The sequence below is a fragment of the Dasypus novemcinctus genome, chromosome 6 (assembly GCF_030445035.2).
Source record: "Dasypus novemcinctus isolate mDasNov1 chromosome 6, mDasNov1.1.hap2, whole genome shotgun sequence".
In the NCBI taxonomy this organism is placed as follows: Eukaryota; Metazoa; Chordata; class Mammalia; order Cingulata; family Dasypodidae; genus Dasypus; species Dasypus novemcinctus.
In genome coordinates, this window is record NC_080678.1 from 42252684 (window position 1) to 42276768 (window position 24085).

At 37.9% G+C, this 24085-nt stretch overlaps 1 protein-coding gene across 5 annotated transcripts in view; it reads left to right on the plus strand.

The window, feature by feature from the left end:
- The window catches only part of ARHGAP19 (Rho GTPase activating protein 19), a 105858-nt gene that overhangs the window by 56400 nt on the left and 25373 nt on the right, over nucleotides 1–24085 (plus strand). For all 5 annotated transcript variants that reach the window (XM_058298661.2, XM_071215740.1, XM_071215739.1 and 2 more), the window contains 6 exons: nucleotides 9090–9355; nucleotides 11129–11209; nucleotides 12719–12928; nucleotides 15910–16136; nucleotides 19277–19363; nucleotides 23372–23437. In XM_058298661.2, coding sequence (XP_058154644.1) covers nucleotides 9090–9355; nucleotides 11129–11209; nucleotides 12719–12928; nucleotides 15910–16136; nucleotides 19277–19363; nucleotides 23372–23437 — 937 coding nt within the window. The remainder of the gene's footprint in view (nucleotides 1–9089; nucleotides 9356–11128; nucleotides 11210–12718; nucleotides 12929–15909; nucleotides 16137–19276; nucleotides 19364–23371; nucleotides 23438–24085) is intronic.

Here is a 24085-nt window from a genome sequence, read left to right on the forward strand (position 1 = left end):
ATTTGATGTTTTGATATTAACATGTCACAGTGTGGGTCTCTTTGGGTTTGTGCTGTTTGGAGTTCATTGAGCATATTGGATGTCAGTCGTGTCTTTTGTTAAATTTGGGAAGTTTTCAGCCATTATTTCTTTGAATATACTCTCTGCTCCTTTTTTCTCTTTCTTCTCCTTCTGTGACACACACAGTATATATATTGGTATACTTGATGGTGTCCCCACATGTTCCTCAGCCTTTGTTCACTTTTCTTCATTCTTTCTCCTTTCTGATCCTTAGGCTGGATGATTTCTTTTTTTTTTTCTTTTTGGACTGGATAATTTCAATTGTCTTATCTTCATGTTCACTGATTCTTCTTCTGCCAGCTCCAATCTGCTGCTATTCAGTCCCTCTAGGGAATTTTTAATTTCTGCTATTGTGGTCTTTAGTTCTCCTTGTTTCCTTTTCATAATGTCTATTTCTCTATTGATAATTCTCTTTGTATTCATCTATTGTTTTCCTGATTTCCTTTAATTCTTTGTCCATATTTTCCTCTGAGCATATTCAGGACCTTTTAAAAAAACCTTTGGGAAACGGATGTGGCTCAAGTAATTGGGCTCCTGTCTACTATATGGGAGGTCCAGAGTTTGATGCCCAGGGCCTCCTGGTGAGGGCAAGCGGGCCCATGCAGCAAGCTGGCTCATGTGGAGTGCTGGCCCATGCAGGCAATGTCACCCTGCGCAGGAGTGCTGCTCTGCGTGGGAATGCTGTCCCATACAAGAAAGCCGCCCTGCACAGGAGTGCTGGCCAATGCAGAGAGCTGGCACAGCAAGATGATGCAACAAGAGACACAGAGAAGAGTAAATAAGAATACGTAGCAGAACAAGGAGCAGAGGTGGCGCAAGAGAGTAAATTGCCTTTCTCCCACTCCAGAATGTCCTAGGATTGGGTCCTGGAGCTTCCTAATGAGAATACAAGCAGAGACAGAAAGAACACACAGTGAATGGGCACAGAGAGCAGACAACAGTGGTGGTGGGGGGAATAAATAAAAATCTTTAAAAATCAAACAAAAAAACCTTTATCTGGTATGTCCTAGGTTTGGTCTTCCTCATTGATGGTTTCTTTTTTTTAAATCAATTTTATTGATAAATGTTAATAAAGCATGCAATCCATCCAAAGTGTACAATCTACCCAAAGTGTACGATCAGTGGTATTTGGTATAATCATATAGTTGTGCATTTATCACTTCAGCAATAATGGTTTTTAATGCTTTAATTTTCTTCTTTGCCTGGGCTGTCAATTCATGTTTCTTCGTGTGTTTTGTAATCTTTTGTTGAAACCTAGGCATTTTCATACTTTAATGTGTTCTCGCTAGAACCTCAACTCTAAGGTGTCTTTACTTGTATCCAGATAGTGCTTTTTTTTTCTTTCTAGTAAGTCTTTTTTTAAAAAACTTTATTTTGTACATTTAGTAATTGAAAATATAAACAATACTTAAAAAGAAAACACAGTTGAATAAAAACATACATTTCCCAATGAAATGTTCTGGATACATATAAAAAATTTTTTTGAATCATACAATATGTTTCACAATGTATTTGGCTCATAGCAGTGCAATCATACGGTATTTGTCCTTTTGTATCTGGCTTGCTTTGCTCAACATAATGTCCTCCAGGTTCATCCTTGTTGTCATTTTGTTTACGACTTTATTTTTTCTTACAACTGCATAAATTCCATCATGTGAATACACTACACTTTGTTTATCCATTTATCGGTTGATGGACACCTGGGTTGTTCCAGCTTTTGGCAATCTTGAATGATGCTGCTATGAACATCAGTGTACAGATGTCTATTTGTGTTACTGCTCTCAGTTCTTCTAGGTATATACCCAGTAGTGGTATTGCTGGGTCACATGGCAAATCTATATTCAACTTCTTTAGGAACTGCCAAACAGTCATCCACAGTGGCTGTACCATTCTGCATTCCCACCAACACAGGATAAGTGTTCCTATCTCTCCACATCTCTCCAGAATTGTAGTTCTCTGTCTTTTTAATTTTTTTTTTTTTTTTAAAGATTTATTTTGTTTTATTTTAATTCCCCCCCCTCCCCTGGTTGTCTGTTCTTGGTGTCTATTTGCTGCGTCTTGTTTCTTTGTCCGCTTCTGTTGTCGTCAGCGGCCCGGGAAGTGTGGGCGGCGCCATTCCTGGGCAGGCTGCCCTTTCTTTTCACGCTGGGCGGCTTTTCCTCACGGGCGCACTCCTTGTGCGTGGGGCTCCCCCACGCGGGGGACACCCTTGCGTGGCACGGCACTCCTTGCGTGCGTCAGCGCTGCGCATGGCCAGCTCCACATGGGTCAAGGAGGCCCGGGGTTTGAACCGCGGACCTCCCATATGGTAGACGGACGCCCTAACCACTGGGCCAAAGTCCGTTTCCCTCTCTGTCTTTTTAATAGTGTCCTTTCTGAGAGGTGTGAAATGATATCTCATTGTAGTTTTCATTTGCATTTCTCTAATCATTAGTGATGTTGAGCATTTTTTCATGTTTTTTTTTTTTTTTTTTTGTCATTTGTGTTTCTTCTTTGACAAATGTCTATTCAAGTCTTTTGCCCAGTTTTTAATTGGGTTGTCTTTTTATTGTTGAGTTTTAACATCTCTTTATATATCCTGGATATTAAACCCTTATCTGACATGTCATTTCCAAATATTTTGTCCCTTTGAATCAGCTGCCTTTTTACCCTTTGACAGAGTCTGGTGAAGTGCAAAAGTGTTCAGTTTTGAGGAGGTTCCATTTACCTACTTTTTCTTTTGTTGCTCATATTTTGGATGTAAGGTCCAAAAAACCACCACCTACCACAAGGACTTTAAGATGTTTCCCCGACATTTTCTTTTACTACTTTTATGGTCGTGGCTTTTTTATTTAGTTCTTTGATCCATTTTGAGTTAATTCTTGTATAAAGAGTGAGATAGGGGTCCTCTTTCATTCTTTTGGCTATGGATATCCAGATCTCCCAGGATCATTTTTTTTGTCCCAGTAACATGCTGTAGCAGTTTGATATTATTAATGAATTCCAAAAAGAAATATTGGAATATGTTTGTAAACTTATCTTTTCCTCTGGGCATATTAGATTATATTGGATTCATAGGTTTACTTGATTAAGTAATTATGTAAGTATCTCGTGCCAGTAGGGTGTTGAGTCCCCACCCTTTGGTGGGTGGAGACTCACATACAAAAGGCATGGCAAAGGACAGAGTTGGGGGTTTTTGATGTTGGAGTTTTGATGTTGGAGTTTGGTACTGAAGCCTTAAGCTGGAGCCCTAGGAAGTAAGCCCACAGAGGAAAGGAAGCCTCCTGGAAGGGAGGAACCTAGGAAGCCTGAACCCTTGCAGACGTCATCAGCCATCTCGCTCCAATGCATGAAAATAGACTTTGTTGAGGGAAATAATCTATGCTTTATGGCCTGGTATCTGTAAGCCCCTACCTGAAATAAATACCCTTTATAAAACCAACCAATTTCTGGTATTTTGCATCAGCACCCTTTTGGCTGACTAATACACATGGCTTTGGTAAGTTTATTGAAAACCAGCTGGCCAGAGAGGTGAGGGTTTATTTCTGGGATCTTAATTCTATTCCACTGATCAATATGTCTGTCTTTATGCCAATACCATGCTGTTTTGACCACTGTAGTTTTGTAATCTGTTTCAAGATCAGGCAGTGAAATTCCTCCCACATTGCTCTTCTTTTTTAAAAGGCTTTTGGCTATTCAGATGCACTTTCCCTTCCAAGTGAATTTGGAAATTGCCTTTTCTAATTTTGTAAAGTAGTCTGTTGGAATTTTGATTGGTATTGCATTGAATCTATAAATCAGTTTGGGTAATATTGATATCTTCATGATTTTTATTCTTCCAGTTCATGAATACGGAATATCTTTTTTTTGCTTAGGTCTTCTTTGATTTCTTTTATCATCGTTTTGTAGTTTTCTGCATATAGGTCCTGTTCTTTGGTTAAATTGATTCCTAGGTATTTGAGTCTTTTTGTTGTTGTTAATGGAATTTTCTCCCTGATCTCCTCCTCAGATTGTTCAGTACTAGTGTACAAAAACATTACTGATTTTTGCTTGTTGATCTTGTATCCTGCCACTTTGCAGAACTCATTTATTAGCTCAAGTAGCTTTGTCATAGATACTTCAGAATTTTGTAAATATAGGATCATGTCATCTACAAACAGTGTGAGTTTTACTTCCTCTTTTCCTGTTTGGATGCCTTTAATTTTTTTTTTCTTGTCTAATTGCCCTAGCTAGAACTTCAAGTACAATACTGAGTAACATTGGTAACAGTGGTCAACCCTGTCTTGTTCTGCATCTTAGAGGGAAAGCTTTCAACCTTTCTCCATTGGGTATGATGTTGGCTGTGGGTTTTTCATATATGCCTTTTAACAGATTGAGGAATTTTTCTTCTACTTCTATCTTTGAATTGCTTTTTTTTTAATCAAAAAAGGATGTTGCATTTTATTACAAGTCTTTTCTGTGTCGATTGAGATGATGTGTTTTTTTCCTTCAATTTGTTAATGTTGTGTACCACATTGATTTTCTTATGTTGAACCAGTCTTGCATACCAGGAATAAATCCCACTTGGTTGTGATGTATATAAGTTTTTTTTTTTTTTAACTTTTTTTTTCCTTCCCCCTCCCCTGCACTGCTGTTTTTGCTGTCTCTGTCTATTCACTGTGTGGTCTTCTGTATCTATTTCTCTTTTTGTCTTCTTTTCTCATCTTTCTTTGCTAGGATTCACCAGAATTTGATCCTGGGGACCTCTGATGGGGAGAGAGGTTCCCTGTCAATCGTGCCACCTCAGTTCCTGGCTTCTGCTAAATTTCACCATGATTCTCCCCCTCGTCTCTTTTGTTGTGTCATCATTTTGCTTTGTGCTCACTTGGATGGGCACTGGTTCATCGCATGGGCACTTGGCTCACCTTGCATGGGCACTCAACTCGCCATGCAAGCACTGGCTTGCTGAGTGGGCATGCTTTCTCTTTTTCATTTTCACCAGGAGGCCCCAGGGATTGAACCTGGGTCCTCCCATATGGTAGGCAGAGGCCCTATCACTTGAGCTACATCCGCTTCTCTAATAAGTCTTTTGATAAGCTGTTATATTTGATTTGTAATTTATTTTGTTGAGAATTTTTGCATTTATCTCCATTAGAAAGTTTGGTCTGTAATGTTATTTTCTTGTAGTATCTTTTTTTTTTTTTTTAAGATTTATTTATTTATTTCTCTCCCCTTCCCCCGCTGCCCCGGTTGTCTGTTCTCTGTGTCTATTTGCTGTGTCTTCTTTGTCCGCTTCTGTTGTTATCAGCAGCACAGGAATCTGTGTTTCTTTTGGTTGTGTCATCTTGTTGTGTCAGCTCTCTGTGTGGGTGGCGCCATTCCTGGGCAGGCTGCACTTCCTGTCGTGCTGGGCGGCTCTCCTTATGGGGCGCACTCCTTGTGCATGGGGCTCCCCTACGCAGGGGACACCCCTGTGTGGCACGGCACTCCTCCGTGCATCAGCACTGCGCATGGGCCAGCTCCACATGGGGTTTGAACCGTGGACCTCCCATGTGGTAGACAGACGCCCTAACCACTGGGCCAAATCCGCGCCTTCTTGTAGTATCTTTATCTGGCTTTGGTATTAGGGTGATGTTGGCTTCATAAAATGTGTTGGGTTATTTTCCATCCTGTTCAATTTTTGGAAGAGTTTAAACAGGATTGGTGTTAATTCTTTTCGATATGCTTGGTAGAATTCACCTGTGAAGTTATCTGGTCTTGGACTTTTCTTTGCTGGGAGATTGTTGATGACAGATTCAATCTCTTTAAATGTGACTGGTTTAAGTTCTTGTATTTCCTGTATCATCAGTGTAGGTTGTTTGTGTATTTCTAGGGATTTGTCCATTTCATCTAGGTTGTCTAGTTTGTTGGCATGCAGTTTCTCATATCATCCTCTTAATGATCCTTTTTATTTCTGTGGGGTCAGTTTTAACTTCCTCCCTTTCATTTCTGATTGTATTTATTTGCATCTTCTCTTTTTCTTTGTTAGTCTAGTTAGGGGTTTGTCAATTTTATTGATCTTCTGAAAGAATCAGCTTTTGGTTTTGTTGATTTTCTCTATTTTTTTTTATTCTCAATTTCTTTTATTTCTGCTCTAATCTTTATTATTTTTTTCCTTCTGCTTGCTTTGGAATTAGTTTCCTGTTCTTATTTTAGTTTCTCTAGTTCAGTTAAGTCTTTTGAGTTTAGCTCTTTCTTCTTTTTTAATATGTAATGTGTTTTGGGCTATAAATTTCCCTTTTAAGAGCCTTTGTTGTATCCCATAACTTTTGATAAGTTGTGTCCTTGTTTTCATTTGTCCGCATATATTTACTGATTTCATTTGCAATTTCTTCTTTGACCCACTGATTATTTGGGACTGTGTTGCTCAGCCTCCACACATTTGCAAATTTACTTTTTTCCAATTATTGATTTCCAATTTCCTTCCATTATGATCTGAGAAGATGCTTTGTGTAATTTCAGTCTTTTTATAATTATTGAGAGCATTGTGACCTAACATGTGGTCTTTCCTGGAGAAAGACCCATGGACACTTGAGAAGAATGTATAACCTGCTGAGTTTGGGTGCAGTGTTCTGTATATGTCTGTTAGGTCTGACTTGTATATCATATTGCTCAAGTTCTCTGTTTCCTTGTTTATCTTCTGTCTAGTTGTTCTATTTAATGATATTAGTGGGGTGTTGAAGTCTACAGGGATTATTGTAGAGATGTCTATTTCACCCTTCAGTTTTGCCAGAGTTTGTGTCATGTATTTTGGGGTACCCTGGTTAGGTGCATAAATATAACTGTTATCTTCCTGGTGGATTGTTCCTTTTATTAATATATAATGGCTTTCTGTTTCTCTTATAACTTTTTTGCATTTAAAATGTTTTGTCTGATATTAGTATAGCTATCCTTTTTTTTTTTTTTTTAAAGATTTCTTTTATTTATTTCTCTCCTCTTACTCCCTCCTCCCCATTTTCTACTCTCTCATGTCCATTTGCTGTGTGTTCTTCTGTGTCTGCTTGCATTCTCAGCAGCACCAGGAATCTTTGTCTCTTTTTTGTTGTGTCATCTTGCTGCGTCAGCTCTCCGTGTGTGTGGTGCCACTCCTGGGCAGGCTGCACTTTTTTCACATGAGGAGGCTTTTCTTATGGGGCGCACTCTTTGCCCATGGGGCTCCCCTATGCGGGGGATACCCCTGCGTGGGCTGGCACTCCTTGAGTGCATGCACTGAGCATGGGCCAGCTCACCACATGGGCCAGGAGGCCCTGGGTTTGAACCCTGAACCTCCTATATGGTAGGCAGATGCTCTGTTAGTTGAGCTATATCCGCTTCCCTCCCTTGCTCTTTTTGGTTACTATGTGCGTTGAGTATCTTTTTCCAATCTTTCACTTTCATCAGGTTTGTATCCCTGAGTCTAAGGTAAGTTTCTTGTAAGCAATATATGCATGGCTCATGTTTTTTTATCCATTCTGTTACACTATATCTTTTTTTTTAAAGATTTCTTTTATTTATTTATCTCTCCCCGTGTTGTTTGCACTTACTGTCTGCTCTCTGGGTCCATTTGCTGTGTGCTCTCTGTGTCTGCTTGTGTTTTCTTTAGGAAGCACCGGGAACTGAACCTGGGACCTCCCATGTGGGAGAGAGGCACTCAGTTGCCTGAGCCACCTCAGCTCCCTGCTTTGTTGTGTCTTTCATTGTCTTACCTCTTTGCATCTCCTTGTGTCAGCTTGCTGTGCCTGCCCACCATGCCAGCTCACTGTCTTGCTTGTCCTCTCCAGGAAGCACTGGGAACCAAACCTGGGACCTCCCATATGAAAGGTGGGAGCTTAATAGCTTGAGCCACATCTGCATCCCAGACTGTATCTTTTGATTGGGGAGTTTAATCCATTCACATTCAATGATATTACTGTAGATGCGCTATTTACTTCCACCATTTTATTCTTTGGTTTTCATATATCATATCATATTTTTGTCTGTCATTTTACTCTTTTGGTTGTCCTTTCTCTATTCTTCCTTCTATATTCTCCTTCAGGCCTCTCTCTCCTGTCTTTTTATTTCTGGTTCTAAGGCTTTCTTTAATATTTCCTGTAAAAGTGAATTATTTTTTGCAAACTCTCTTAGTTTCTGTTCGTTTGTGAATATTTTATACTCACCTTCATATTTGAAGGACAGTTTTTGTGGATAAAGAATTCTTGGCAGACAGATTTTCTTTCAGTATCCCAGTTGTATCATATTACTGTCTTCTTGCCTCCATGGTTTCTGAAGAGAAATCTGTGCTAAGTGTTACTGAGCATCCCTTGTATGCAATAGTTCGCTTCTCCCTTGCTCCTCTGAGAATTATCTCTTTATCTTTGACGTGTGACATTCTGAGTAGTATGTGTCTTGTAGTAGGTCAATTTAGATTTATTCTTATTGGGGTATGATGTGCTTCTTGACCATGTAAGTTGTAGGAGAGCTCTGTGAACTACCTTCTATACACAGAGCCACTTCTGGGATGGCACACCTGTGATGAGTACCTTGGTTCAGTACTTGAGGCCACCACTAGACAGATTGAGCCAGAAATCTGCACTCCCAGTATGTGCATGAGGGTTACTCTGCTCCTTCTGGAACCAGGACTGGGAACATGGGCCAGCTTGTTGCCAAGCTGGTAAGGGCCTGGGGGAATGAGACAACTAGGGTACTAAGGTACTATGAGATCTAACTGCTTTTTAAATGGCCTTTTTCTTGAATAGGTGATCATTGGTTCTTATTCTGTTGCTGCAATCCTTTAACTTTTCTAGAGCTTTGAGAAAGATGTTTTAGCCAGTTATTTGGTGTCTTTTCACAAAACTAAACTCCTAAGTATCTTTTATTAAGGTGTTTTATAACCTAAACAGCAATAAGCCCAAATTATCTTCTTTTCTGTAGTCAGCAGAATAGGATTAAGTTTCTAAAAGATCAATACATAGATTAACCTACAGAGAGAATAGACAGTTATATGGTTGAGATACCCTGAGAAACACACACAAAAATAATCCTCCTGAAGATTCTTCTACGTTTCATTTTTTCAGTGATGCCATCTGCAATTTTGTTATCTGCAATGACTCTTCCCTTCGAGGTCAGCCCATTATCTTCAATCCTGACTTTTTTGTGGAGAAGCTCCGACATGAGAAACCTGAAGTGTTCACTGAGTTGGTGGTCAGCAATATCACAAGGCTTATAGATTTACCTGGAACTGAGTTGGCCCAGCTGATGGGGGAAGCGGACCTTAAGTTGCCTGGTGGGGCCAGCCCAGCACCAGGATTCTTCCGGTCTCTAATGTCTCTTAAACGAAAAGGTAAGATACGTTTCTGGGAAGGTTGGGTAGGTGTTAGCTGCTCCCTGAACTTCACTGTTAACATCTGCACATTTTTTTTTTTAGGAGGTACTTGGAATTAAACCCAGGACCTCGTACATGGGAAGCAGGTGCTCAACCCCTAAGCCACATCCTCTCCCCAATGAGGGTTGACCCTCTCGCTTGTTTGTTCATTCTTTTTGGGAGGTATCAGAGATCGAACCCAGGACCCCGCACGTGGGAAACAGGTGCTCAACCAATGCTCCCCTGCAAGTTCTTAATTGAGAAGTTGCTGTTATTGTAAAGCATTTTTGTCATGTTTCTCATTTTCATTAATAGTAAAGACTTAAAACCTTAAGTAATAGTAATAAGAATTATAAATACAGTCTAAGTAGAGAAATAAAGTAACGCCTCCAAGAGATGAAACCATTCATTTAGTTTATCAGGAGCACAATGAATTTCATGCCCTGTTAAAATTTAATAAATAGTTTTTGGAAAAAATAAAGTTACACAGCTGGGAAAGTGCAGTAAGAAAGGCTTGAGTATTTTTTATTGCAGTAGTTCCCAGATGTTTTCATTCCATGGGATGCTTTGCTAAGACAGATACTATGAATCACTGTCCTAAAGAACTCTTCCTAGAAAATAAATTATAGCCCTGTTTTTTATTTTATTTTATTTTATTAGAGAAGTTATGAGTTTACAAAATAGTCATGCATAATGCCCAGAATTCCCACACATCACCCCTTTACTAATACCTTGCATTGTTGCGGAACATTTGTTACAGATTATGAAAGAACATCATCAAAATATTACTGATAATTGTGATCCATAGCTTACATTTGGTGTTTTTTTCCATAACCCCCCTATTATTAATACCATATATTAATATTGTAGTAGCCCTACTTTTGATAAGGTATTAAAGAAGTACTATTTAAAAAAAAATTATTTCTCTTCCCTTCCCTGCCCCCTCCCTACCGCCCGTTTTCTGCTCTCTGTGTCCGTTTGCTGTGTGTTCTTCTCTGTCTGCTTGCATTCTTGTCAGGCAGCACAGGGAATCTGTGTCTCTTTTTTGTTGTGTCATCTTGCTGCATCAGCTCTCTGTGTGTGCGGTGCCACTTCTGGGTGGGCGGTGCTCTTTTTTTTTGTGCAGGGTGGCTCTCCTTGTGGGGCACACTCCTTGCATGTGGGGCTCCCCTACGTAGGGGACATCCCTGCATGGCATGGCACTCCTTGCTTGCATCAGCATTGAGCATGGGCTAGCTTACCACATGGGTCAGGAGGCCCTGGGTTTGAACCCTGGGCCTCCTGTATGGTAGGTGGATGCTCTATCAGTTGAGTCATGTCTGCTTCCTGAGAAGTACTATTTTATTTTATTAAATATAAAGGAGTCATGGTAGAAAAATAGTTTAAACATGATAACATCAGATTTTATAACAACTCTAGTGGATAATTAATATGCTTTGATAATCATAGTTCTAAGTTCTGTTTTTTGTTTGTTTTTAAATTAAGTGTCAACATGCTACGCATTGTTACTTAATCAGGAAGATAGACTTTGCCTTCAAGGAACCTCGATTCTAATGTTTATTGGATAGAATTGATTGAGAGTTCTTCTGATTGTTTTTTCTGGTGCACTTCCAGCTCTAAGATTTTAATTTATTGACTCTGTGAAATATTTGCTGAATTGTAAAATAGTATGCTTGAGTGGTTTTGAGTATGATTTTGTACTATTTGTACAAAATATAGCTCTGTCCTATTATATCCTTTATTTTTTTTTAGAAAAAGGAGTGGTGTTTGGATCCCCATTGACAGAGGAAGGCATTGCCCAGATATACCAACTGATTGAATATCTGCACAAAAGTAAGACTACTCAAAATTGTTTTTTACTTAATGAAGCATTGTCACTTTTCTATTGAGAGCTAACTGCCAAATTAGGAAAGGAGATACCAATTACCCATCAACAAAGAAACTAAACAGGAATAATTTCATGTGGCAATTTTCTGAAGATTTTAAAATTTCATTTCATGTGTTTATTTGCTTCATACTCTCAAAGATGAATATAAATTGGACAGTGTTGTGAGGTCACATTTTCTCCTTAACTTGGAGAGATATTTCTTTTGGAAAAATACACGGTCTCTAAAGAATGGTAGTATTTATTCAAGAAAGCATGATTTATCACAAAATATACTTGTCATCTCAAGAATTCAATGATTAAAATATAGTCTTTATTTAATTTCTACTTTATGACTTAGCAGTAATGCTAGGTTATGTCATTGATCCCGGTGCTTGGCACAGCTGAGTGTATGTGACATGTAATGCCTTACATGTGCCAAAATGTAATAAAATATTTCCTTGATAAATTCAGAACAAACATTCATGGCATGTTTTAGTTGAGACAACATGCTAGGTAGGGGCTGGTACAAAGGTTGCAAACTGACAACCCAAGGGCTTGGGTCATCTCCATTCATATTTTGGTTCACAAAGGGTTAAATTAAAAATAAAATTAGTTGACAGTGCTTTAAAATGTGGAGAGCCCAGATTTTCAGCTACTTTGGATAAAAGGAAGATCTAGCATCCTTGGCCCCTGTTGCCAGTTGGACGCAATCTTTTGGAGCACAAGTATGTGTTCTCTAGTTTGCTACATTTCCTGCTTGTTTAATTATTTTTACCAGCCTGGCCCTTTAGGCTTTTAACCTGAACCTTGGAATTAGAGGGTTTTACAAAGATGAATATGTACCTAAGCTGAACACATGAGCTTTCTCTTCGCTTTCAGATCAAACCAAAACTATACCTACCACCTTTTTATCTCCTTAGATTGCCTTAGAACCTTGTTAGGGTTGAAGAATAGTTTAGTTGGAATAACCCTAAATTGGGAGTCTCTTAGACTGACAGGTGATCTGACAGGTTAGAGCTTTAATTCCTGGGGCAACACAGAGGCTCTATATTTATTTTTGGCCTAGGAAAATTGTAGGAGTGACAAACCTCCACAAATGGACTCAGCTCCTCCAAACAGAGTCTGGGATGACCAAAAAGGTGGGGCCTTCAAAGAGATTTGAATTTTCTTCTAACTTATTTTCCAAGCTCATTCCAACCATTGATTATGTTAAATTCAGAATTTCCCTCAGGAGGTTGAATGACTCTTGGAAGGGACCATCTTCTAGGATTTTTCTAGCTGCTCACAGGTGTTTAGTTATGTCCCCTCAGAGGGCCAGTAGAGTCTAAACGACTCTGGGAAAAAAGGCTAAAACCTCCCTCAACATCTTAGTTAAAAATTGTTTTAAGTGTAGTCTTTTAGACTATTTATTTTAATCATAATCTCTCTTTTTGCTTCTTTTTTGCCTGTCCTCTATTTTCTTCTATGCTAAACAGACTTACGAGTAGAGGGTTTGTTTAGAGTACCAGGCAATAGTGTCCGACAGCAGATTTTAAGGGATGCTCTCAATAATGGAACTGATATTGACTTGGAATCGGGGGAGTTTCACTCAAATGACATTGCCACCTTGCTGAAGATGTTTTTAGGAGAGTTACCAGAGCCCTTGCTGACACACAAACATTTCAATGCACACCTCAAAATTGCTGGTGAGTATAGAAAGTAAGAAAGGAATGTAAAAACATTTCTTTCAATTTAGTAAAATCCTTTCTTTGATTGCTTATAACCCATGGCAATACTTCTAATATAGGTTACATCTTCATGATATTTCTGGGCTTATTTGGGTACTTATGGCTAGTTAAGTTTGATTTACTCAAATGTTTTTCTTGTGAAATAAATTTCTTTGAAGATAAGGTCTGAGTTTTATTTATTTTTGTATCCCTGATGGATCCTAGCATTTTATTAATACATCGTATTTGAACATTGCAGTTGCTTAACAAATGTATGGTTTTCATTGGGTTGATTCACATATCTGAGATTGTTACTAGTTTGGTATATTTGCCTTGGTTTGGAGCTTTTGCTAAGTATTATTATGCTTTAGCTGGAAGTTTATTTTTTAAAAATAATTGTTTTCTGAATAAGCAGTATATTCACATCGTTCAAAAGAGTAGACAGTAAAAAGCCCTTTTCTCATCCCTGTTCTCCAGCATCCAGTTTTCTTTCTCAGAGACAACCAGCGCTATTGATTTCTAAGATATCCTTCCAGAAATATTTTATGCACTTGCAAGCATGGTCCTTTCCCTTCTTTTTATGTAAGGGTATTATATGTAGGATTCTGTGGTTTGCTTTTTTTTTTCACTTAATGTATCTTTTTTTTTAGGAGGTACCAGGGATTAAAACCAGGACCTCCTACATGGGAAGCAGGTGTTCAGCCACTTGAGCTATGTCCACTCCCCACTTAATGTATCTTAATCTCAGAGATTGTTTCAATTTCAGCTAATAGTTTCCCCACATTCTTGTATGCCTGTATAATAGAGAATCCATTCTTAAATTGCACAGTTGTTATTCTGCTATATGGTCTAAGTGCACACAGCATCAAAACCATACTGAATTTAATTTTCTGCTCTTGAGCATTCCTTTCCTCTTTCCTCTAATTTTAAAATAAAAAAAACCACATTATTTTCTTTTGAATAAATTTTACTACCCTTAAAAAAAGATTTTCTGAAAAAAAAAATGAGGATTTTTTTTAGCACTTTTGGTAACAATCCAGATGATACAAATGAGTAAATATTACTGCAATGTTATATAATTTTACTGTTATTTTGGGGAAAAGTAAAATTGTTAGGTCTTTGAAAAAGATTTGTAAAACATTGATACATTCTGTTTATCATGAAGGTTGCTTGTTCTCTTTATTTTCCTATGTAGTTCATTTAATGCAGTATTTTAAATCCTTCCCTTCCCCACCCTATGATTCACTGTTGAAATCATACTGAGTTGGGTCACAGTTGTAACATTTAATTTGCCTTGCTGATATCAGGGAGGAATTTTTGTTTTCAATTTCACATTAACAGGGAACATTTACTTGCCTTTCCTAAACCTGGAATTGCTAAACACTTAAAAAACACACTGTAGTCATTTTCAGGCCTATATAAACATAACAAACTATATGGTTGTTAGTGCCTTGTGAAATTCTCATTATCCAGGGGACTGTTTTTGTTGGTAAATTGTATAGCTTGTTAGGGGAGAAACAATGATTCTCATCCCAGGGGCTGCCTGGAAACAGCCTATTATCAGGACATGATTTTCTTTTAGCAGTGAAATATCTGGGTGGGGAAAAGTGGAGGGGGTGGCATTATCAAAGTCAAAATGTTAATTAGTAAAGTGTTCCTGGAGCACAGTATCAGCCTTGTTTAAATAATTTGTCATTAAAGTCAGGTATGGATAGTTAAATCATAGCCAGTTCAGGGAATCTAACCAAATGTTACGTATGGATTTATTTTTTGTTTATTTTTTTGTTAAATGTGGGTATGTATGTGGGTATACATATGTATGTTTCTATTTTTTTATTTTGATGTAATTTACATACTATAAAATTTATTCTTTTAAAGTGTACAGCAGTCAGTGGTTTTTAGTATATTCACAAAGTTGTACAACTATCACCATTATTCCATTTTATGGATATACCATAACTTGTTTATCCATTTTTCAGTTGATGGACATTTGGGATAATTCCACTTTTGTGTTGTTATGAATAATGATGCTGGGAACATTCATATACTTTTGCTGTTTTTTTTTTTTTTTTCTCCTTGAGGAACCAGGGGCTCGGGAATTGAACTTGGGACCTCGTATGTGGGAAGCTGATGCTCAACCACTGAGCCACATCAGCCAGCTTCCCTGAGTTGTTTTTTTTGTTTATTTTGCTTGTTGTTTGTTTTGTTTTTTTCAGGAAACATTGGGAACCAAATCTGGGACCTCCCATGTGGGAGGCGGGCGTTCCACCGCTTGAGCCACATCCGCTCCCCATATATGTTTTTTGTGTGGACATGTTATCATTTCTTTTGGGTATATACCTAGAAGTAGACTTGCTGGGTGATATGGTAACCCTTTTTAACCCTGTTTAACTGCCAAACTTTTTTCCAAAGTGGTTGGACTGTTTTACGTTCCTGCCAGCAGTATAGGAGGATTCAATTTTCTCCACATCCTCTCTGATACATGTTTTTGTTAGTCTTTTTAATTATAGTTATCCCAGTGGTTGTGAAGAGATATCTCATTATTGTTTTTTTTTTTTTTTTTTTTTGAGGTACCGGGGATTGAACCCAGGACCTCATATATGGGAAGCAGGCACTCAGCTGCTGAGGGACATCTACTCCCCTCATTATCGTTTTGATAACATTTTCCTGATGTTTTATGATGCTGAGTATCTTCTCATGTACTTATTGGTTGTTTATTTATCTTCTCTGGAAAACTCTTGATTCAGAGCCTTTGGCCATATTTTAATTGGGTTATTTGTGCTTCTATTATTGAGTTGTATTGACATTATTTTATTAGATATTGCTATAATGTTTGAATTTTTCTTATGTGATTCTTTTTCTTCTTTTTTCACGGGAGAGAAGGATAGTAGCAGGAGTATTGATTTCTTTTCTTGCTGAAATTTTCTCCCTCCTTTGCAATAATCTCTTGTGTCCTCAAGATTTGATGCAGTTTGATGATAAAGGAAACAAGACCAGTGTACCTGATAAGGAGCGGCAAATTGAGGCTCTTCAGTTGCTCTTCCTTATTCTCCCTCCACCCAATCGTAACTTGCTGAAGTTATTGCTTGATCTCCTGTACCAGACAGCAAAGAAACAAGATAAGAATAAGATGTCTGCCTATAACCTTGCCCTTATGTTTGCACCCCATGTCTTATGGCCAAAAAATGTGAGTACTGAGGGAAACTGAGGGGAAAAGTGAAGACTGCTTTGTTTTCTTGGGCTGGGCTTCATCCTGTGGCTGCACTTTGGTGAGGTTATCAAGGGTCCAAGGTCTAGTCATCAGCTTTTCTAGATTAAGAACTTATTTTATTAGTTCATTTAAGTCATCAAACCCGAGGGGCCCAATTCCTGTTAACCTTACTTTCGAATCAATCTCTGATAAACCTGACTGGCGATTTATTAGTGGAAACTCTTAGTGGAGAACTACAGCTACCAAATAAACTAAAATACTTCTTTTGGTTGGTCAGTGCACATTCTTTCTTAGTAGGAAAGCCTTCTTGGGAAATCATGCTAATTTCTGAAGATTTCATGCTGTGTATAAACTTAGAACAGAGAGCTGTGTGATCTTAAGGGATAGTGTCACCACACTGTTAAATAAGATGACACATAAAGCAATCCTGCCTTCTCCTAAATTTTGTTTTCTTCAGATATAGTTCTTAGATAAAACCACCTATGCTTCTTATTACTAAGACTTTGGTTTTTTCAGTGATTTACAGGAGAAAGAAATGATCTGAAGTCCCTTGAACTAATTAAAAAACTTTTTAAAAAACTTCTTATTTATTTTCTTGAACTAATTTTTTTTTTAATGTGCCAGGGCTGGGCCTGGGGATTGAACCCAGAACCCTGTATATGGGAAGCTGGTGCTCGACCACATCGAAACTGAGCCACATCAGCTTCCCTGAGTTGTTGTTTTTTTTTGTTTGTTTGTTTGCTTGTTGTTTTTTTGTTTTTAGGAGGCACTGGGAACTGAACCTGGGACTTCCCATGTGGGAAGCAGGTGCTCAACTGCCTGAGGCACATCTGCTCCCCTTGAACTAATTTTTGACTTAGAAGCCCATAGCTTCATATCCCTGCTTAACCGTTATACAGGCTTTACTATATGATGGAACTGGGAACCATGATGTCTGGGTTGGAAGCTACAAACCAGCTTTGTGACCTAGGTCCTTTGCCCTTTCAACACCTGGGCTCATGCTCAATGAGCTAAGCATCATAGTACTTTTATCACTTACCACACAAGGTTGTTGGGAAAATAATAGAAATAGGTTATGGTGATTTATAAAAGTTTTTGGGGATTGTGAGAAACAAGAAAAGGAAGGTAATGGAGAGAGGTTTGTGTGGGATATTTTATCTAATAAATAACTAGTGAAATAAATGATAAAGTTCTGGGCCAGGAGTGAGAGCCCTTGCCTGGAGAAAAGTAGGGGTGGGGAGGAGGGAGGAGAGGATATATGAACACTTGCTCATGTTAAGGAAATCAAGACTCATAATGGAGGAATTTTATTTTTTTATTTTTTTTCTTTATTTTTTTTTATTTTTATTTTTTTAATATTTATTTATTATTATTATTTTTTAATTACATTAAAAAATATATATGAGGTCCCATTCAACCCCACCGCCCCCGCCCCCCACTCCCCCCACAGCAACACTCTCTCCCATCATCGTGATACATCCATTGCACCTGGTAAGTTCATCTCTGAGCATCACTGCACCCCATAGTCAATGGTCCACATCATAGCCCAGACTCTCTCACGTTCCATCCAGTGGGCCCTGGGGGGATCTACAGTGTCCCGTAATTGTCCGTGAAGCACTATCCAGGACAACTCCACGTCCCGAAAACGCCTCCACATCTCATCTCTTCCTCCCGTTCCCCACACCCAGCAGCCCCCATGGCTACTGTTCCCACACCCATTTCACATTTCCTCTGTGGACATTGGATTGGTTGTGTCCATTGCACACCTATGTCAAGTGAGGGCTTAGATTCCACATGGGTACTGGATGCACTCTTCCCGCTTCTAGTTGTAGACACTCTAGGCTATAATGGAGGAATTTTAGAACCAGCTAATCAAAACTATGGAAAAGGAATGAGTAAACTATGGCTACAAAATGAAGCATTTTGTGGGTCTTGGCTAAAGTAAATAGATAAGGTAACAAAGATACATGCTAAGAATGAGGGCTCAACATAGTGGAGATGCTGAAGTGCTGAAAAAAGAGTGAGGAGAAATCAAGAGAAGGGAATTAATGAAAATTGGACTGTTTTTAAGAAACGGTTGTGGTGGGGGGTGGGGAGTAGGGCTATATGGGAACCTCATATTTTTTAATGTAACATTTGTGTGATCTATGTATCTTAAAAAAATAATTAAAAAAAGCAGGAGGAAAATTTACAAAAATATACACAATGGAAACATTAAAAAACAAACAATTGACCAAAGTATCTTAAAAAAAAAAGATACACTTGTCAGTTTTGGTATAAATTAATAGGGACATTTTTCTTCTGTCTTTGGAAAATTTTGTTTCTCTGAAAAGGCAATATCCTTGACAGTTTGTCCATATGCTATTCTTCCTGCCCATGTTGAATCTTATACTAGCCCTTATTTAGCAATTTTGCTTACATGTCTAATTTTCAAGCAAAGTTCAGAAATGAAGATTGGTTCTCAAGGCTTTCCTGGTGGTTCCAGGAGCACATGGTTCTTCCTAGATTATGTCATGTCCAGTGGAAACCTGCCGAAACTAAAAGCCTTTGCAGAAATATTGTATTTTTTTATATTCTTTTTTTTTTTTTAAGATTTATTTTTATTTATTTCTCCCCCTTCCCTCCCGCCCCAGTTGTCTGTTCTCTGTATCCGCTTCTGCTGTTATCAGCAGCATGGGAATCTGTGTCTCTTTTTGTTATGTCATCTTGCTGTGTCAGCTCTCCGTGTGTGTGGTGCCATTCCTGGGCAGGCTGCACTTTCTTTCGCGCTGGGCAGCTCTCCTTACGGGGTGCACTCCTTGCACGTGGGGCTCCCCTACGCGGGGGACACCCCTGTGTGGCACGGCACTCCTTGCGTGCATCAGCGCTGCACATGGGCCAGCTGCACACGGGTCAAGGCGGCCCGGGGTTTGAACTGCGGACCTCCCATGTGGTAGACGTATGCCCTATCCACTGGGCCAAGTCCGCTTCCCTAAATACTGTTTTAAAGCCACCTTTATTAGGGATAGAAATGATCATACACTTAAAAGAATAAGGCTATTGGTAAATAAATGGATTATCTGCCTTCCACTTCCCAGCTTTTAATGCTCTTTAAAAATTTCTTCTCCTCTGCATAGGTCACTGCAAATGACCTTCAAGAGAATATCACAAAGTTAAACAATGGGATGGCTTTTATGATTAAACACTCCCAGAAACTTTTTAAGGTAGGTAAGGGATGGGATTTGAATGGTAACGGGACAAGGAAGATGAAGTAAGGCAGGGTTATTGAAGATGACTACGTAAGAAAGGGACTGCATGGGACAGTAAACAAATGAGATTCGACTGTGGCAAAACCCTGGGAGAACAACCAAGATGGGGAAGACTAGGAGGTGCCTTGAAGCTGAGTAGGCCTCAGCCTTTTGGGCAATTTGTTCCACCCTCTGGATCATCCTTCCTTTTTCTTGAAAGATAGCACATTTTGGTGACTGAGCCTGCTTCAGCCTGCTTCCTGCCAGTAGAATTCTGAGAGTTTAATATCCTACTTTAATTTTGTACATTGTTTTCTACTGAGAAAAGTTGAAAGAGTAAAACTGTGAACACACTCAGATTAAACAAATGTTACTGTCTCTCCACATTTGCTTTATCTCTCTCCCTATGTATTCATATCTTTTTTTGGCTGAACCATTGAAAGTAAGTTTCACATGTCAGGATATTTCACCCCTAAATAATTAAGCATGCATCTCTGAAGAATAATGATGTTCTTATAGGCAGTATTATCGCATCTAAGAAAATTAACAAGAATTTCATAGCATCTAATATCCAGTACATATTCAAATTTCCCTAATTGTCCCAAGATAGTATTTCATATCTGCTTTTTTTTTCAATATAAGTTAATCAAAGTTTATAATTGCTCTTGATTATTATGTCACTTTTAATCTGGAATACTTGTGTTTTTCATTTTTTTTTTTAAAGCATTCAGGCCAGTTGTAGATTGTCTCACATTCTAAATTTGTTTTACTGTTTTCTGACGGTAATTTAACTTGTTCCTCTCTTCCATGTACTGTCTGTAAAATGAAAGTTAGGTCCAGAGGCTTGACTAGATCAGGTTAAACATTTTGGGCAAAGATACTTCTTTTCTTTTAAAAAAGATTTATTTATTTCTCTCCCCTCCCCCCCACCCTGGGAGTCTTTTCTCTGTGTCTATTTGCTGTTGTTGTCAGCATCATCTTGTGTCAGCTCTCCGTGTGTGCGGCACCATTACTGGGCAGGCTGCACTTTCTTTCACGCTGGGCGGCTCTCCTTATGGGGCGCACTCCTTGCACATGGGGCTCCCCTACACAGGGGACGCCCCTGTGTGGCAGGGCACTCCTTATGCGCATCAACGCCAAGATACTTTTTAAGTAATGTTTGTGTACACTGTGTTGCATCATGTTGCATCACATGAGGAGGCACAGAATGTCAGATTTTCTCACTCTTAGTGATGCTAATTTTGCTAACAGCCAGATCTCTCAATTATAAGGGTACATTTTTTTTTCTTTGCAATTAGTAAGTAAGCTGCAGGGTGATTGTTTACTAGTTTTAAAATTTACTGATAATCCTGCTGGAATTAATGATTATATTGGGTATTGCAAAACAATGATTTTCTAATTCTGTCACTTAGTTTTTTATTAGCTGACTTTATTCTTTGGAGGAGAGCTCTCCTTTTCTCTCTTACTCTCTTTTATGAATATCTCTATAGACTCATAGATTTTTATTTATTCAAAGGGCTAGTCAGTTTCAGTAGTTTTGATATTCAGTTGTTCCAGATTTGGCAAATGATTGTCCTTACAAGCTGTTGCTTGTGTCTTTTTGACAAGACTCCATTAGTCTTTGAGTGCTTCCTTGCTTTCTGGAATAAAATGACCTCAGCTCACTTTGTACTCTCTCTGCCCTGGACTAGGAATCAATTATTTTCTCCAGGGAACCTTGGTTTCTTTGAGTGACATTACTCAAAAGACGTGTGCTCTTTGCTACTGGAGTGTCATTCAGGGCAAGGAAGTAGATTTTTTTTAAATTAAAAAAATATATTAATATTTCTAATTCAGATTTAACATTATATATCTTATTCTTGATTTCTTTTACTTTATATTTGTATCGTTTTTTCTAACACCAAAATTCCAGATTTAATTTGCTTTACCTATAATATTCATAAATTAGTTTCAAAATAATACAACTTTTACTACTAAACCTACTGCCTGAAGTTTAAGATTTTCTTGCAGTCCCTTTTCCCTTGATTATATCCCACTAAGGATGTATAGTCAGAGTAAAATGTTGAAAATTTATGTGAAATTATTCCTTTCTCTCTGCTTTTGTTATCCATGTACATATAGATAAGTTTTTTTTTTTATCCTATTTGTGTTCAGTTTTAGAGTTTACTTTTCCTTTTGCATTTAATTATATTTTTGACTCTTTAGAATATTTACATGGTTCAGTGGTCGAAACTACATAAGGGGAGCAGATGTAACTCAAGTGATTGAGTGCCTTCTTCCCATGTATGAGGTTCTGGGTTCAATCCCTGGTACCTCCTAAAACAAACAAATGGAAAAACCAAGTCTCACTGGGGAGTGGATGTAGTCCAGTGGTTGAGTGCCTGCTTCCCATGTGTGAGGTCCTGGGTTCAATCCCTAGTACCTTAAAAAATAACAACAATAACAACAACAAATACATAAAAAGATATATTTTGAGAGATCTCAATCCCTCTTCTAGTTTCTCCATCCTATTCTCCCCCCTCCCCCAAATTCCTGTAGGCTAATCATTTCCAATATTTTCTTCTATTTATTTATTTATTTATGGAGATACCTGGGCTGGAGATTGGACTTCATATGTGAGAAGCCAGCACGCAACCACTGAGCCACATTGGCTCCCCTGAGTTGTTTTTTTGTTTGTTTGCTTGTGGTTTTTGTTTTTTGGAGGCACTGGGACTGAACCCAGGACCTCCCCTGTGGGAAGCAGGTGCTTAACTGCTTGAGCCACATCCACTCCATGGTTTATACTTTTTAAGTTTCTTTTTGTAAAAACAGGTAAATCTTTCAAGTATGTGTGTGTGTTCTTATTTCCTCTTCTTTCTTGCATAGGTAATTTATATACTGTATATATATATATGTATATATACTCCCTCTTTTTTCACTGAACAGTCTATCCTGGAAATTACTCCATATCAGTTCATAAAATGCTTCTTCTTTCTTTTTTCTTTTTTTAGGAGGTACTGGGGATTGAACCCAGGACCTTGTATGTAGAAGGCAGGCACTCAACCATTGAGCTACAGCCACACCCTCTTTTTTCTTTTTTTAATGATGGTATAGTACTGTATTTTATGGATTTTCCAAAATTCATTCAAACAATTCCCTATTAATGGATATTTAGGTTGTGTCAAATATTCTGATTAATCTTAGGGAAAAATATTTTGAAGTTCTGAAGAAATCCCCAGAGTGGAATTCTAGGTCAAAGTGCAAATGCAAATGTAATCTTATTCGATATTGTCAAATTCTTCTCCATTTTGGTTGTATTATTTTACCCTCTTACTAGGACTATATCAGGGTACTTTTCACAGGACTCTTGACAATATATCAGTGAACTAAATTCATTCTTGTCTCTTAGTATTCCACAGTATTAGTACTTCATTCTATTTTATTTATTTATTTAATTTTTAGGAGGTACTGGGGATTGAACCCAGGACCTCATACATGGGAAGCAGGTGCTCAACCACTGAGCTACATCCATTCCCCAGTACTCCATTTTATTTATTTATTTATTTATTTTTTTTTAATTTTTTTATTTTTTATTGACTTTGTAAACCAGTACTCCATTTTAAATGGTACTTTCTCTACAATGATTCTAAAATGTGATTCAGGAATCACTTGTAATTTGTAAGGATTCTTGGGGTGGTTTTTGTTAAATACTAACATTACCACAGTTATCAGTATTTTTACTAATGGCTCATTTGAGTATATACATGCCTTATTTACTTTTTAAAACAACAACTTCATTGATTTCTGTTCAATTTTCCCATCAGATTAGCTGAGTTTTTTTTTTTTTTCGGTGGCAAGAAAGACAGGAAGCTATAGAAAAGGGCATTTTGAGGATCTTTTGCTTTTCTCAGTCAAATTATTTTGAGGGCCACTCTCTTTGTGGCCTGAATGAATTTTAGATGCAACTAACCACTGGTTCTTGGTTTTCTTTTATGTCCTGCCCAGGCTCCTGCTTATATTCGGGAATGTGCCCGATTACACTATTTGGGCTCCAGAACTCAAACATCAAAGGTAAGAATAGGAAATTACTTTTAGCTCAAACAAGGAAACAAAGTTAATTAAGATTAGTGGAGTTTTAAAACACAGTATGAAGTCAAAGTAAAGCCATGGAAAATAAAAACCTCAGAATTATCTGGTTATTTTGAAATAAGGAAAAAGGGTGAGAAATAGAAAGTTATATGTAAAAATAAAAATGTCCCTATGTATACTACTCTTGTCTGCTTTCAGAAGTTTCCACTGATGGATGGTATCCTCTCTGTATAGCATAGGCTGCAGGCTTAAACTTTTTTTACACAATCCTTATGCATTCTTATGGCCTAAGATATAAAAAAATCTCTAAATAGCAAATATATTAAATATTTTACAGTAATAAAAGTATAGTTTTATGTAATAAATCCTCATTTCAGTTTCAGTGGTATGGTAAAACTATCAAATGGCTAAAAGACTTGAAACCATGTAAGTTTAGAGAGGGAAATGTGTGTTGCTTATTAACAGATATAACACATATAATTATCACAATATTGAGCTTTAAAAGAGAAATTTTAAAAACTGCACAAGCACCTTTTGTTGATTTCTGTTTTGTCTCTTTTGGTTAGAAACTTAAACTGTCTTATGCTAATTTTTTCTGCTACCTTAGTTTGTTTTTTCTTCTCAGACATT